Below are 17,125 nucleotides of genomic sequence, written 5' to 3'. Positions count from 1 at the left end.
TAGTCAAAGCTCAAAAGTTAGCAGCTATTATGTAATTTTCCAACATGTTTGATTGCTGCTGTTACTACCTGTTATTGTTTGTTATACTTCATTTCCAGTGATGGCTGTCACTGATGCTGTGGAACCAGGGACCTAGTTTTAACATGTTTATAGCTGCTTCTGTTACTTAAAGCTCTATGAATGTCACTTAAAAGTCCTCATTTATGGCTGTCTTGAAGACAGAATTTAACATTGAAATTCCTGCCACCTTGTGGCTAAAGTAAATCAAAGGTTAATGGCACACATATTATAGAAAATATTAATACATGTGTTCATTTTAGGCTTAAATCTTGAATTATTAAAATTTGACAAGTTTAAATTTCATTTCATTAGTTTCATTAAATATGGAAGTATGTGTTTAGTGAATGCACTTTTTCTTCCTGAAAGCAAGAGCAGCCCACCTATTTTCCTCCCTCTTCCAGGGATGTTGAGATAAGACAGTTTGTCATGTGTTTCAAAGAACCCCTTAGAAAATGTGTAGACATTTAGTTCTTATACTTTGTTTTGTTTGGGATTATTCTGACGTTTATTTTTGTTAGGGAATAGGAATGTTTATTTGTACTTTGAAACTATCATTCTGAGGCAGAATTGCTTGAAGCCAGGAGGCGGAGGTTGCAGTGAGCTAAGATCGTGCCATTGCACTCCAGCCTGGGTGACAAGAGCAAAACTCCATCTCAAAAAAAAAAAAAAAAAAGAAACTATCATTGAAAGAAAAGAAAGAAAGAAACTATCACTGCAAATACCTGTATAAGTGTGGTTATGGTTAGAAGTGTTTGAAGCAACTTGGCCAGTGGCTAAAAGTAAGAAAATTCCCATTTAAACTCTAACAATTATGTAAATAAAAGATTTATTTTGGAAAGACAAAGCACCGAGACAAAGGGATTTTTTTTTTTTTTTTTTTGTCATTCAGGGATAACCACTGTTAAATTTGCCATAGAGTTTTGTGGACTTTGTCCCATGCATTATAACTTTCAGAATTACAAAGATCATTCTGCAGGATTTTGTGGGTTTGTATTTCATTCAGTATATTTATACTGATTCTAATCTCTGCATAGTGTCAGATCCTCACCACAGTTTACCTCTCCTGTCTTCTGTTGTGCATCATCTAGGGCATTTGCCCATGTCGTTTTATTTTGTTTTTAGAACCAATATAGTCATGAAGCCCTACACTTGGGCTTTGTCCAATATTTATTTCATTAAGGTTACATCCCTATGATCATCATATTACCCAGGCTTTTGATAATGATTGCTGAATTGTGTCAACCTCCTATTCTTGGTACAAGGAGATAATTGAATTTGTGACTATTCAATAATGGGTTAAACCTCATTTTTGTTAGGACCCTATAGTATATACAGGGTGATATCTGAGAATAAAGAACGGGAGATTTTTTAGATATGGAATTTTATTTATTTTATTATTATTTTTTTGAGACAGCTTCTCATTCTGTTGCCCAGGCAGACTTGGGAGTGCAGTGGCCCAATCATGGCTCAGTGTAGCCTCAACCTCCTGGGCTCAAACAGTCCTCCCACTTCAGCCTCCCAAGTAGCTAGGACTATAGGCTTGTACCACCACACCCAGCTAATTTTTTTCTTTTTTTTTTTTTTTTCTTTCTTTTTCTTTTTTGTTTGGTAGAGACAGGATCTCACTATGTTGCCCAGGCTGTTCTCAAGCTCCCGGGCTCAAGTGATCTTCCCTCCTCGGCCTCCCAGAGTGCTGGAATTAGAGGTGCAAGCTACTGCACCCAGCCAGGCATGAAATTTTAGAGCTGAAAGGACCATGAGTCTAATCTTTTAATTTTATAGGGAGATGGCTAATACCAAACTGGCAAATGACCTTTGGAGGGTAACATGGTTACTTAATGATCAAGCTGGACTAGAATTCTGGTCTCTAGTCTGTATTGTTTTTTCATGATTCATATCTGTATGTGTGGACCCTTGGATACATTTATCTTGTCTGGGTCTCATTTCTTCTTTTTTCTTTCTCTTTCCTCCTCATCCTGAAGTTGAACTACTTCATCTATTTTGAAGCCCATTCAGCTCTAAATGGTGAACTACCCCAGTGAACTCTTTTCGAGACTAAGTCCCATTCCGTCACCTAGGCTGGAGTGCAGTGGCACAATCTCGGCTCATTGCAACCTCTGCCTCCCAGTTTCAAGTAATTCTCATTCCTCAGCCTCCTGTGCAGCTGGAATTACAGGTGCATGCCACCATGCCTGGCTAGTTTTTGTACTTTCAGTAGAGACAGAGTTTCTCCATGTTGGCCAGGCTGGTCTTGAGCTCCTGACTTCAAGCCATCCACCCACCTTGGTCTCCCAAGGTGTTGAGTTTACAGACGTGAGGCATTGCATCTGGCCCCAGTAGACTTCTTACCAATACAATTAAGTTCTACCAACTAGCAAAATTACTCGGCATCTTCTCAGTGACCCTTAAAATAGCATCAAGAGCAAAGAGTCAAGTGATGATGAAAAACAGGATCCTGGCTAGGTGTGGTGGCTCAAACCTATAATCCCAATACTGGGAGGCTGAGGCAGGTGGATCACTTGAGGTCAGGTGTTGGAGACTATCCAGACCAACATGGTGAAATCCCCTTTCTAGTTTTAAAAAAAAAAAAAAAAAAGGCTGGGCGTGGTGGTATACACCTGTAATCCCAGCTACTTGGGAGGCAGAGGTTGCAGTGAGCTGAGATTCTGCTATTGCACTCCAGCCTGGGCAAAAAGAGCAAAACTCCATCTCAAAGAAAAAAAAAAAAAAATGAAGAAAACCAGGATCCTGAGTAATACACATGTTGGATAAACATCTTCAAGTTCTCTTTAACTGAATACATATGTTTCAAATAATGATAACAGTTGTTTATCTCATGTCTTGCATCTACAGTGGGTTTGGTGAAAATACTAAAATTTTTTTCCCCATGAACTCAGCAGATGACTGTATGACATAGCTGAATAGTAAACTTTGTGCCTTTAAAGGTTCTTGTGGTTGACTTAAATTCAGTAATTTAGGAGTTGGAGTCCTGAGAAAGCCACCATTCAGCAGTTAGGTTCCTCCTGTACCTTTTCAGCTGTGTCTGAATGTAGAGTACTTCGGTTTGAAAGGTCAGGAACTCTGCTTAGACTGGCAATTAGGTAGTCCCATACACACAATAGGGGCTGTCTGCATTATGCCTGGAGCAGCCTGAGTCTGGAGCCATTGGGGTCCAGGGTTTTCGCTGGAGACTAGCACCCTGGGCCATTTGATCTCTTCAGTGAGAATTTTTTCTTTTCCCCACAAAGAAAAATCTTTTTAAAGCAGCACAATAAAAGTTAGAAGTTTTTGCCAAGTTATAAAGTTGTTTCTCGTGATACATATGACTTTATTTAGATGGTTCTAGAATATAGAAGCATCTGGTAACTGACCTGTGTACCTCTGTTTTACCCCAGGGAGAATGATACCTGTATATGTCTGTCTCACTCAAGAAAAAAGTTACCTACCTTTTTTGTAACATTAATGACTTAATTCACTAGTCAAAATACACTTACTCTCTTCTGAAGCTGGCAATATGCCATTTGTAATGAAAAAGGCTGTGATAAGAACTAGATTACCTTTTATGCCTAGATGTAGTTGATGCCTTCATTGGGTTCAGGTTTCCTTATTTTTTTTTTTTTTTTTTTTTTTTTTTTTTTTTTTTTTAGGCAGAGTTTCACTCTTGTTACCCAGGCTGGAGTGCAATGGCGCGATCTCGGCTCACCGCAACCTCCGCCTCCTGGGTTCAGGCAATTCTCCTGCCTCAGCCTCCTGAGTAGCTGGGATTACAGGCACACGCCACCACGCCCAGCTAATTTTTTTTTTTTGTATTTTTAGTAGAGACGGGGTTTCACCATGTTGACCAGGATGGTCTCGATCTCTTGACCTCGTGATCTACCCGCCTCGGCCTCCCAAAGTGCTGGGATTACAGGCTTGAGCCACCGCGCCTGGCCTTTCCTTAATTTTGTAAAGAACCTTCAACGATCTGTTTATTCCTGACTTTAAAAACATTTAAGACCGGGTTTGGTGGCTCAAGCCTGTAATCCCAGCACTTTGGGAGGCCAAGGTGAGTGGATCACCTTATGTCTGGAGTTTGAGACCAGCCTGGCCAAAATAGCAAAACCTCTCTCTACTGAAAATACAAAAACTAGCTGCCGGGAGGTGGTGTCTGCCTATATTCCCAGCTACTCAGGAGGCTGAGGCAGGAAAATCGCTTGAAGTGGGAGGTAGAGGTTGCAGTGAGCAAAGATCACACCACTGCATTCCAGCCTGAGCAACAAGAATAAAAGTCTGTCGGCCGGGCATGGTGGCTCACGCCTGTAATCCCAGCACTTTGGGAGGCTGAGGCAGGTGGATCACGAGGTCAGGAGATGGAGACCATCCTGGCCAACATGGTGACACCCCGTCTCTACTAAATAGAAAAAATTAGCCGGGCGTGGGGGTACGTGCCTGTAGTCCTAGCTATGCAGGAGGCTGAGGCAAGGGAATCACTTGAACCTGGGAGGTGGAGATTGCAATGAGCTGAGATCAAACCACTGTACTCCAGCCTGGTTGACAGAGCAAGACTCAGTCTCAAAAAAAAGAATAAAACTCAGTCTCAGGAAAAAAAAAAAAAGCTGTTTTGAAAGAATCTGTAGTTGGTTGACTCTTCTGCAACTCCAACTTTTTATAACAAATATACACCATAAATATTAAAATTTCTCAGCTGTTGTCTTCCTTTAGAAATACCCAAACTATTTTAGCGTTCTTAATCCACATTCCCTTAAGAGAAAATAGGGAAAGGAGGAAAGCACAGCGTTAACTTAATGTTCTGTCATCAAGGCATTGGCAAAGTAAGTGTGGTTTGTGCCAGCTATCACCTCTGAAGCTTGTGAAAAGAATGCCCTCTGACATAGAAATCACACGAAAATATCTGAAGACATTCTATTTAAAAAGAAGCCACAGAGCAGTGAACGTCACAACCCCATTTATGGTTTTAACAAAGGTACTGGACACGAATACATGTGTTTGTAAACACATAGAAAGGACTGGTCCATTTCTAGAAGTACTGCAGTGAGCAGCAGTTCTGGGAAAGGCCTTGGAGGGTTGGTGATGGTGCCAGAGCAACCTCTTGCTACTTTCTGCATGACTGATCTTTTAATAAGAGTTCATTCGTGTTCCAGAGAAGGTAGAACGGTGATAAAGGATTAAAGCGAGAAACTGAGAATCATTCTGGGCCAGAGAATGTCAGCGAGCCCTCTGCTTGCCTGGATCTACCTTCCAGGTCCCAGCCCTTAGTGACCCTTTTTTGGTGCTAGAACCTTTCTCCCACGCCACCCCCTTTTTTCTATGTAAGTCAAGAATTGAGAACAGATTTGCAAATAAAGCAGTGTACAAGCCAGAAACGGCCACACCAAGCAACTAGAAAGAGACCATTTTATGCTTGTTTTTTTTTTTTTTTCCCACCTGGAGTGAACTCAAGGCCATTGGAACAGAATCTGAGCACAGAACCTGAGTGGCCTGGGAAGTATGGGGACCTCTTTCTTTTTGTTTTTCATTTTGTTGTGTGTTGGGGAAAGGAATGTATCATGAGGAGTATGTTTATGAAGTTTGGGCTGTATCCTCTCTACTAGTTTATTATTTTCTTCTTTGAATATAGAACACACAAGATATGAATACAAAACAAAAAAAACAGAAAATAGAACACAACAATTTGGATGAATCTTAAAATAAGACAGTTTCTAGATAGGAGAGACTATATATTGTGTATACTTACATAAAATTTTTAAATAGGCAAAAGTAATGTATGGTGTTAGAAGTCTGCTAGGGGTTGTGGGGGCAGTGACTACTGAAAACCGGTACTGGTGGGGCTTCTGGAGCCCTGGTGTGTTCTAGTTCTGGATCTGGATGTGTGTGTTCACCTTGTGAAAATTCACTGAGATTTATTCTCAAGATTTGGGCACTTTTCTTTGCATGTTATAATAAAGATTAAGAATTAAAAAGAAGCTGGGTACAGTAGCTCATGCCTATAATCCCAGCATTTGAGAGGCCAGTGCAGGCAGATCACTTGAGGGCAGAAGTTCAAAACCAGCCTGGGCAACATGGTGAAACCTCAGCTCTACTAAAAATACAAAAATTAGCCAGGCATTGTGGTGCACACCTGTAATCTCAGCTACTTGGGAGGCTGAGGCATGAGAATCTCTTGAGCCCCAGAGGTGGAGGTTGCAGTGAGCCAAGATGGCACCTGCACTCCAGCCTCAGTGACAGAGCAAGACTGTGTCTCAAAAAAACCAAAAGAATGAAGAAGAGAGAAACTTTCCCCAAATAGCGTGGTGAATGAATGAACAGATTAGAAAGTAGTTCTCTTTTGGTTTATCACCACCCCTGCCTCTTGGCCCCAAATCACATCATAAACCACAAAGTCAGGGAATCCTGTCTTCTTGAGGACTGGCTCATAATAGGTACTGAGTGTGATTGGTAGAATTTAGTACTCAGGATAGTCTGTTGTGAATGATTTAGAGATGTTTGTCCACTGGTTCTTAAAATGGTTTAAAATATTTCATATTTTAGAGGGTGAAGTGAAGGAGGTACGTATTTCTGATGTCTCTTCCACTGTGATTTGGAAACATTAGCCAAGGCAAGAAGCCCACTTGCTTCTCTCTTGCTGTTTACCTATTCTTAAACTGTTAATAACCTTATGGGTTAAACTTAACCGAGAGTTGGACAAAATATTTTTTGTTTTTCTATTTTTCATTAGTAGATGGCAAATATGTTCACTTTGGAAATTTGTAGCCTTTTTCCCCACTGTTACTGTCTCAGAGGAAAATGTGTGTGGGTGGTGGTGGTGCAGGGTGGAGGAGGGGGAGGATTATGTGTGTGGTGGGTTTGCTGCTTGTGCTGGGGCTTTACTCAGAAATTTATAGCTAGTAATGCTGAGTAGAAGGGATGGGTGTTGCTTTGCTGAAAGATGGATCACATAGATTGATTCCTCTTCGTACCCCTGCCCCTTGTCAACTTTCAGAGCACTAGACAAACTGAATGGATTTCAGTTAGAGAGTTTCACCTTGAAAGTAGCCTATATCCCTGACGAAATGGCCATGCAGCAGAACCCCTTGCAGCAGCCCCGAGGTCGCCGGGGGCTTGGGCAGAGGGGCTCCTCAAGGCAGGGGTCTCCAGGATCCGTGTTCAAGCAGAAACCATGTGATTTGCCTCTGCGCCTGCTGGTTCCCACTCAGTTTGTTGGAGCCATCATAGGAAAAGAAGGTGCCACCATTCGGAACATCACCAAACAGACCCAGTCTAAGTAAGTATGCTGAGTGTGTGGTGGGTGTTCGTGCTTTCCCTTTGAAATGTTAGTAGCAGTGTATTATTCTGGTACTTGGTACCCTTCTGAACACTACCATGATGACTCCTTGTACAGTACTTGGGAATGTGTAAAAATCTTGCAGTATCTTGGTGTTCATTTCATATAAATCTGGTGCTGATCCTCACTCAAAGGGAATCTCAAATTTTCACACATGAATGGAATACAAATGATACCTAATCCTCTTCTAGTTGGGGAGGTTCTGGAAGACAAAAAGGCAGCTTCTAGGTTGTTCTCTGTCCCATCTCTCACCCCCTATCTGCTGTCAGTGCTTTTAGAATTAATTTTCTGGGTCCAGTCCATTTTATTTGTGGCCTCAATATAGAGATGGTTTTGCAGTCTTGCCTTACCTCGAGTAAAGAATTATCTTACTGTCCAAACTTTTCCTGTGATTAAGCCATGTGATTAGAATGGCTTTTTCTTCTGGATGTTGTTTGATGGTTTTAATTAGTGGGCTGTAAGGGATTGGAAGATTCCCATTCAAATGTTGGAGCTAATTGTCAGGAGCAGAAAGCAGGAATTATTTGTTTTTATTTACTACTGTAGCCCCAGGGCCAGCCCCTGCTACATAGAAGGCTCTTTTGTCAAATGACTAAAATGACTACATGTGAATTACGTTTGAAGCCCTTCACGTATATCTAAGATACTTCTCAATTCTCATGCATTGTATGTTAGTAGATTTGCTTTAGAAACCATACTATTGTATAGTATGTGGATATTTTTTTGACCCAAAGAAGCTTGGTGACAAACTCTCCCCTACATACCTATCTCTGTAACGTGCTACAAGGCACATCTCTGGCTCTGTTGTTACTACTGTATTTCCTATTTTTTAGCATATGAGCTGCCCAAGTGAGCACACTACCGTATTTCCTGAAGAACCTGTGAGTGTGCTGGGAAGAAGAGGTTGTATCCAAAAATGCCATTCTGCAAGCTTTGGACCAGCTACAGAAATGACAGGATTATTTTGCCTTTTAAATTTAGAAAGAAGAACTGTTTTTTTTTTTTTTTTAAATGAGATCCAAGGAAATAAGCTTAGTCTTTCTTTAAAAGTTAGGACTATGCTGCTATGTATACATTGCTTATGTGTTTGTTCCAGCCGGCCTCAGAGGACATGCATATTCATCGTAGGCACCATGCCTGCATTGGACTAGCTGACCCATTTCTCATGCAGAACCAGAAAGAACTGCACTGAGTTGTGGTCCATACCTACCTGCCCCCTGCACTGGCATCTGATCCTGCTTTCCCTTTCTTTGAAGCAGGAGATATTGGGTGCTGGTTACCTGAATATAGAATTAACGGTCCTGACCTCATCATGTGGGAGTGGGAAAGACAATTGGACCATAGCCTAGTCAGTCGGCCTGGCTTTCATCTTAAAATTTAAGGGCTTCTTGCGTCCCTTGATCCACCATTACCTGCAGAAATTCATTATATGGTTTCCTTTCCTTGTCATGTAGCAGATTAGAGTTGTTCCTTTTCGAGCTACTCATTTCCCTGTCAGATGAAAGAGCTGTGACTTAAATTGAGCTGTTTGTTTTACTTAAGGCAGGAAGATGGGGATAGGAGAAGGGAAGCAATTTTTGTTATATCCGATGATTCATTTGCAGAACTCTGCCAGTGGATTTAATTAACTCTTGACATCAAAATTAGTCATTATCAGAACCTCTGTTTCTGGAATGGTCTCAGAGGACCACCCTAATCTCCAAAGCCACATTCCCTTCTCTGAGGGGATTGGAGTTTAGTAATCCCTAACACAGTGAAAGGGTGGAAATAAACTGCAAAGAAGGATGCTAATATGTTACTGGAAGACAGGCATCACTGACAGTGACGGGACTGAAGCAGCAGCTGTGAAGAGGACTCTTTTTTTTTTTTTTTTGAGACGGAGTTTCGCTCTTGTTACCCAGGCTGGAGTGCAATGGCGCGATCTCGGCTCACCGCAACCTCCGCCTCCTGGGTTCAGGCAATTCTCCTGCCTCAGCCTCCTGAGTAGCTGGGATTACAGGCACGCGCCACCATGCGCAGCTAATTTTTCGTATTTTTAGTAGAGACGGGGTTTCACCATGTTGACCAGGATGGTCTCGATCTCTTGACCTCGTGATCCACCCGCCTCGGCCTCCCAAAGTGCTGGGATTACAGGCTTGAGCCACCACGCCCGGCTGAGAAGAGGACTCTTAAGGTTGGGACTATTATCTAAGACACTATTTTTTTATTAGTTATTTTTAGGTAGCCCTTAATTTGTTTCATTTCTTTCTTTCTTTCTTTTTTTTTTTTTTGAGACAGAGTCTCGCCCTGTCATCCAGGCTGGAGTGCAATGGTGTGATCTTGGCTCACTGCAACCTCTCCCTCCTGGGTTCAAGCGAGTCTCCTGCCACAGCCTCCCAAGTAGCTGAGATTACAGGCACACGACAACACACCAGGCTAAATTTTTGTGTCTTTAGTAGAGATGAGGTTTCACCATGTTGGCCAGGCTGGTCTCGAACTCCTGACCTTGTGATCCACCTGCCTCGGCCTCCCAAAGTGCTAGAATTATAGGCGTGAGCCACTGTGCCCGGCCAGAATTTGTTTCATTTCTACGTTGCCCTTATTTTTAGTTCTATCTTTAACTCTTGAGGTAAATCTTTAGATCTCAACCAAATGTTACGAATATGAAAGCCAAATCTTGATTTTTATTGGCATGATCAAATGGCGACTCTCAGGGCCATGAGTTACTTAGCTCTTTATCTTCACGTGTTTGAGTGGCCAAAGGAACTCAACAAATACTTAATTTTCCCAAAAATACATATTTTTTGAATAGCTGATTTTCTTTCTTTTTTTTTTTTTTTGAGACGGAGTTTCGCTCTTGTTACCCAGGCTGGAGTGCAATGGCGCGATCTCGGCTCACCGCAACCTCTGCCTCCTGGGTTCAGGCAATTCTCCTGCCTCAGCCTCCTGAGTAGCTGGGATTACAGGCATGCGCCACCACGCCCAGCTAATTTTCTGTATTTTTAGTAGAGACGGGGTTTCACCATGTTGACCAGGATGGTCTCGATCTCTCGACCTCGTGATCCACCCGCCTCGGCCTCCCAAATTACTGGGATTACAGGCTTGAGCCACCGCGCCCGGCTGATTTTCTTTCTTGTACTTTTTAAATAACAGCAGACTTATTTTGTATTTAATTAAATTGCATAAATATGTAAGTTAAAAAGATTCGTCTCACCTGGGTAACCATTGGTAAGTTGGGGATGTATCTCAATAACACTTGTTGACTGTATTTACTAACATGTCATATCATGGTATGAACTGCATTATTTCACTTAAAGACTTTTTTCTGTGTTGGTACCCTTAGTTTTACCACATTTTCAAAAACATCTGATGATGTGAATATATTGTTATTTAAGCATCTCGTCCTGTGTTTAACCATCTCTTCCTGCAGTTAGAAATTCTAATTTTCTTTTTGTCTATTAGAAACAGAAGTTTCCCATGCCAGTGGTTCTCAACCACAAATGATCATCTCCCCACCCCAAACCCTATGGACATTTGGCAATGTCTGGAGACATTTTTCGCTGTGAGAGCTGGGAGAGGGGCATGCTACTGGCATCTAGAAGGTAGAGGCCAGGGGTGTTAGTCAGTTTCCTACAGTGCACCACACACCCTATGCACAACAAAGAATCTGACCCAAAAAAGTCAGTAGTGCCAATGGTAAGAAACATCACTCTTAGCCCATGTATGAGACTATATCTGTAGATGTTATGAGAATTACAGTTCTTTTTTTTTTTTTCTGTCTAAAAGTATATAAAAACATTTATTCATTAGAAAACAAGGAGATTGGCAAACATACATTCCAAAGTGAAAGCAGCTCAGCACAGTTCAGTTAGGCTAATTTAAGAGAAAGGCCTTGCATTTTAAAGACTGCGTGTTTTTTTTTTTTTTAAAAAGGAGACAGACAAATATTTTACAAGGGGCACAGAATTAGAAATCCAGGCCACTGTACGAGATACCCTGCACAGGGAGGTCAGGAATGGGCAAGGCCACTCCTAGGATCTAAGCCTGCGAGCTGATGGGGTTTGTTTTCTTGGGTGTCTCCGCTTCTGTCATCTTTGCTGAAAGATCTTCCTCACTGGACTCATCACTTGAGAAGACAATTTTGGGTTTCTTTTTGGGAGCTCGCTGCTGGGTGTTTGGATGGCGACGGGTAGTACAGCAGGGCTTTGGTGTGACAAAGTCACCGTCTGAGGCTGCAGAAGGCAGAGGCTGGTGCCTAGAAACTGGATGATATCTTGGCTGACGGGGGCTCTCTGGCTACCTGCTTGGCTAATCTCAAGCTCCTCAATTCCATCCAAACCTCTGGTGTGACAGGCCCGAAGCTTCTGCTCAAATTCATCTATTATAGCCTTGCCGTCAGGCTTGGCCCCACCATCGCAGCTTGCCCACAACTGACAAAAAAGCACTGAAGATGGACTCAACTGACAGTTTGTCTCCAAAGCAGTCAAAATTGTCAAGCATCTTGCAGAGGCCTCACTCTGTGAGGGGCAGCTGTGACACACAGTAGGCCAGGTCCCGCTGCTACCGCTCAGTTTGGGCTGTGCGGAATCACTGACACAGCTTTTCCACCAGGCTCCCTGTCTGCTTGTCCTTGTTGATGTAGGAGAGGAGCTGCTTCATGATGGTGTGGAAAGGCTCTTCCTCTACCCCCAGCTCAGGGTCTGACAGGTGGCTGATGATATCTGGAAGGAGATTATAGATTGTGTTGCCCTTGTGGGAGAGCTCGTTGAAGAAGTTCTTGGCCAGGGCAGCAATCTGAGGCCCGGGGTCGATGAGCAGCACCGCCATCTCGCTCACCTGCCCCTTCACCTTCACCATGTCCTTGAGGATCAGGTGGGTCATCACCAGCCCCACTGTTTTCCGCACTTGCTGAGCAGGGTCCCGGAGGCGAACATATAGATGAGGAGTCCAGGGGTCCACCAGATTGGGAAAGCGGATGGCAAGATCCCCAGTGGCAAGCATGAGGTTAGACCGGACAATGCAAAGTGGAGACTTTTCTAGCATGGTGAACAGAAGACGAAGCTGGGACTCACAGAAAATGGCACTGATCATGCAGAACTTGCCAAGGGCAAGTAAAGCAGCTGCAGAGAGGTCGGGGTTGCTGTAGAGGCCTGGGTTATTGCAGACTTTAAGCAAGAGTGGAACAAAGGCAGCCAGGGTCTGTTTGCCATCCAAAAGTTCCATCTCACAGATGCTGCGGATCAGTTCTGCCTCCGTGTCATCTGCTGTTGCCCAAACCAGCCCCAGCTCCTCCTCCATGGTGGTCTCAGGGTTTGTATTCTTCTCCTTGGGATCTTTGGTCTTGTGCTCCTGTTCTTCCCAGAGAACTTGGCGCCGACAAAGCTCTCCACTCACTGCCTGCTCCAAGTGGACCAGCTGCTGCAGAGCACATCCCCAGCCAGGGACAACAGGTTCATCAACATGAAAGTGGGCAGCATTGCGGGGACTCCTTCGGGTCCTCCTGACTGGTTCTTTTCTCTTCTAGCTTCTCCAGGACCTGTTTTGCACAGCTCTGCAATATCTGGGCACAGATCACTTTGGGGCCCTCTGCCAGTTGGTCAGTGAGGGTCACTGACACCTCTTTGAATGGGATCCAGAGTGGGTCTGGGTGGACAAATCCTTTTGTGACTGTCTCCTGCAGTTGCTCAAACAACCTGTGTTCCTGAGGCAGCTGGAAGGGAGGGTGACGTTTGCCCAGAGAAGGCTTTCTCCTGTCAGAGATGTTGGCAATGGCATGGCATACCTGCTGGGCCAGCCTGTAGTCCTGTGGAAACTTTTCATCCAGCCCTGTGCTCACCAGTGTGTCTAAATTGCTTCCCAGAATTTCTGGCTTTCCTCATGCCATTATGACAAGAAGCATGACAGAGGAACAGCGTTCTAGAGGCGAGCAGGTGACCTTGGTGGCCTGTTCCCACAGCAGCTGGGTCACTGCTGGTTTTACCTCATCCTTCTGCACAAACTCAGAGAAAATTTCCTCAAGACACTGAATGGTCCCAACCGAGGCATCCACTAGCAGCAGAGAGAGATTCTGAATCAAAGCCTGGGCTTTGGCTCTGGCAGAGTCCCCTTTGGGGTTGAGGTAGCGTTGGCGGTAGGCATTAAGCACAGCTTCCTGGACACCAGGCTCCTTAGACCAGATGAGAGGCAGCATGCGGCACACCCCAAACAGGGCCTGGGGTACCCCAAATTGGAAGACCATCACAAAGAATTCAATCGCCTCCTGCACCACTGTAGTTGTGTTTTCATACATCATCTTGCTGCTGATGCCAATGGCCTCCATAATCTTCTGGAAGAAGCTGTAGGCATCCTGCAGAGACTGCACCAGCATCTCCTGCTTCACCAGTTCGTCATTTCTCCTCGATTCCTCAGGCTCTGACACACTGGGTTTGTTTTTACAGACGGTCTGTCCTGTGACCATGTTTCCTGTAGATTCCCAGGGATTCTTTTCTTGTGTGGAAGCCGCTGGGCCTTTGAAGATAGTTTCTAAGATACTTAAGAGCCTGGTCTCCTCTGAGTCTATATGACTGAAGGGTTCGGACTCCTGGAAGTGTCCTGTGGCTTCTTGAGTGAGAATGATGGCCTGTTTGTAACTAGCTTTAGCAAGCAGTTGATAGATGCATCCTTTCACCTCTTCAGTGGTCTCTGTATTGGCAATTTGCTCAGGAATCTCCTCCTCTCCCTGGGGAAGCTGGAGTAGCTGCTGCAGGGTAGACTTCAACTCTGGCAGCCTGGCTTCCCACTCCTCTGGGTCCAGCACTGGAGAAGCAGCTGCAGTTCGCCTCTGGGCCCTCATCTCCTGTAATTTCTGGGTCTCCCTCTGCAGTGGCCCAGCAATGTCAGTATCACTTAGCTTGCAGGAAAAAGGATTATTGGCTAGAAAACTGGCCAGCAGCTGGATGGCATTTTTACATACTAGCACTGACTTGTCTGCCAGATGTCCCACAGCTAAAGCCACCACTGCCTGGAAACGTGTCAGGGGGAGAGCCTTCTGCTGGACAATTCTGGTGAAAAGCTGCAAAACACGGCTCCACACAAAGGAGTTGACATCTTGGCCACGAGCTTGTAAAGTATCCAAGAACTGGTCTCTGGTGTCGGGCTGCTTCCTCCAGCTGATCGCCGTTCAGAACCTGCAGTACCATCTCTGCCATAGCTGCTAGCACAGCATTATGCATCATGTAATTCTCTCCATCCAGGTGATCTAGCAAAATGCACATGCTAGACATCAGGATAGCTGGGACACGTTCTGCTAATTCTGTCAGGAATGCTGCAAAGCCCTTTGTCACTGAAGGATCTCGACTCAACTCTTGGGGACACTTTTGTCCAATCTCTCTTACAATCTCTCCCACTGTGCTCTTCATTCCATAGTCAGTTGCCCATAGACTCACAGCTGCGACCAGTACAGGTGCCAGGTGTTCAAAAGTGCTGCGGCATCTGGATGATCTTCACTGTGGCACTGAGCATATGGTTGTAACGGGTCACGGCTACACCAAGCAGGTGTGTTATGGCTTCCCGAGTGGGGTGGTTCTTCTGGTGACTAATAGTGGGATTCTCCAGAAGGTGGTAGCAACAGCCAGTAACCAAACTGACAAATTCTTAATTATTGAATGGTTCCGCCGGTGACGGATGTCCAACTGAAGCAGCTGTGTTAAAAGCTGAAGAATTGGTTGCCTCTCTTCTTCCCAGTCAAAGCCATGGGCTGCCTTGGTCCGAGCTTTCTTACCCCTCCCACCAAGGTCCAGGTCCATGAGGTTTGTCCGGCTGGTCATGGCCTCAAGGATTCCAAGAGTCGTATCAGAGCATAACAGTTCATTTTGAGGGCAATTAGATGAGCATTTCGATCTGATACACTCAAGGTTGTATCATCCAGGATAGCGGGAAGCTCCTGGGAGTGGCGGGATACCACTTTTATCAGGAATTCCAGAGTATCTTCTTTGAGGCCAGGATCTATACTTCGAAAGTGATGTAAAATGCTATAGATAGTATCAGTGTGCTCCAGCATAGCCAGGGGCCCCTGAGCTCGGAAGGCAGCCTGAAATGCTCCAAGCTGTGGTGGAAGATGTTTGATGGACAGTACCTCTTGCACAACATACTGATTCACCCCTCCGCTTTTCAACAACTCCTCTGGGGATAATGGCAGATGGAACTCATAACATCTGGGGGGCCATCTTCTACAGGCTCACAGGGCTGGGGATCTCACCTGCGGATCCTCTGACTCTGGCAGTCAGGCTGAAATCGAAGTACAGTTCTTGAGCCGTGAGATGCTCAGCATTTTGCTGACCAGTTTGCTCTATACCTGTGCCAAAAGTACTGGGTGTGCCCTGTTACCCATCATCTTGCCCATATTTAATTTTTTTCTGTCTCAATTTTTGCAAGTCTAGAATAAAATGACCTTCTTTTAACTGGCACACATATAATTACTGGTGAAATTAAACATCATTTTGAGTTTATTGGCACTTGCTTTTCTTGAAGTAGAATTGCCTCTCTCCGGGTTCCTATTCCTATCACTATCTGTTGCAGACTTTGCTCTATCAAGGAGGCAAAATGTGGGAAGAACCTTGCAAAGGGGAAACAGGTTGGTGAAATCTGCTCATCCAATGAATCAATGAATGGTGGATATACTGTGCAGAATAAGCAGTTCACTTGGCTTGTGGGATTCCAACTCCCTTCTTGGCATGCCCTCCAGTTCCAATTTGTTTTAGAGCAGATTGAATCCAGGCTCTTTGTCATAAGACATTTGTTCTGTGGCATCTAAAAAGAAGCTGTAAGCACAAACAGCTTGGGAAGAATAGAAAGATGTCCCTGCTTGGTTGGATTGACGAAAGAGAAAGGGAAGCGTTTCTAGAATTAAAATTTGTCTCGTAAGGCATTAATGTTGACAGCTTACTGAAAGTTTATGCTCTTGAGGGAAGTGAGTCATCTGCTTTGCCCTGAAGCCCTATGACTTTGCAGTTGGTAATTACAGACTCCACTGTGAATACACCCTTACGGCTCTCTTTTCCTCTCTGCTTGCGCCTACTGTCAGAATCGATGTCCACCGTAAAGAGAATGCAGGGGCTGCTGAGAAGTCGATTACTATCCTGTCTACCCCTGAAGGCACCTCTGCGGCTTGTAAGTCTATTCTGGAGATTATGCATAAGGAAGCTCAAGATATAAAATTGTGAGTAAAGAAGACTGTCCTGAGAAAGAGGTTGTTATTTGTGCTCTTGTATTTTGGATTTCTCTGACTCCGTTTTTGGGAATTGCCAGCAAACAAAGGGAAATAATATCCTGATGAGCTACAGTGGTTGGCACTGTTGATTTGGTTGTGAAGCATTAAGTCTTTTAATATTTAAATAGTTTGATTCATGTTTGAACATGGGGCAAGTGGTGATAACGGAGAAGAGAAGTGCAGCTATAAAAGTAGGCAATTTGGGGAACCTAGAACAAGGAGGTATCCTGGATTAACCCAAGACAGGAGCCCCAAATCTTCACTCATCCTTTACTCAGAGCTCATTGGAGCTCTTTTCTTGTCCTCTGCCCAGCCCCACCTTGGAGCAGCAGGGAGTATGGAGGTGGGAAAGTGCCTGTTTCTTCTAAGGCAAACTGGAGACATATTTGGACTGGAATTCTAAATAGTTGTTCCAGGAACTTTGAGTTAAGGTTGGGTTCTGTGCCACATTTAGCATATAGAGCAGGGCTGCACTGAGAGTAGAATCCAGAGTAGGGCACTGGAGTTAGTGTGGGGAC

The 17,125-nt window shown here is 44.2% G+C and overlaps 1 protein-coding gene and 1 pseudogene across 1 annotated transcript in view; one reads left to right on the top strand and one right to left on the bottom strand.

The window, feature by feature from the left end:
• IGF2BP3 (insulin like growth factor 2 mRNA binding protein 3) overlaps positions 1-17,125 on the top strand; it is a 174,230-nt gene that overhangs the window by 125,786 nt on the left and 31,319 nt on the right. The window contains exons 6-7 of the mRNA XM_003935122.4: positions 7,040-7,321; positions 16,422-16,556. Coding sequence (XP_003935171.1) covers positions 7,040-7,321; positions 16,422-16,556 — 417 coding nt within the window. The remainder of the gene's footprint in view (positions 1-7,039; positions 7,322-16,421; positions 16,557-17,125) is intronic.
• Positions 11,111-16,465, bottom strand: LOC101038982 (condensin complex subunit 1-like; annotated as a pseudogene).

Source organism: Saimiri boliviensis, chromosome 10, assembly GCF_048565385.1.
Source record: "Saimiri boliviensis isolate mSaiBol1 chromosome 10, mSaiBol1.pri, whole genome shotgun sequence".
NCBI lineage: Eukaryota > Metazoa > Chordata > Mammalia > Primates > Cebidae > Saimiri > Saimiri boliviensis.
Note: the sequence above shows the minus strand (reverse complement) of the source record. Positions and strands in the feature narration are given on the sequence as shown.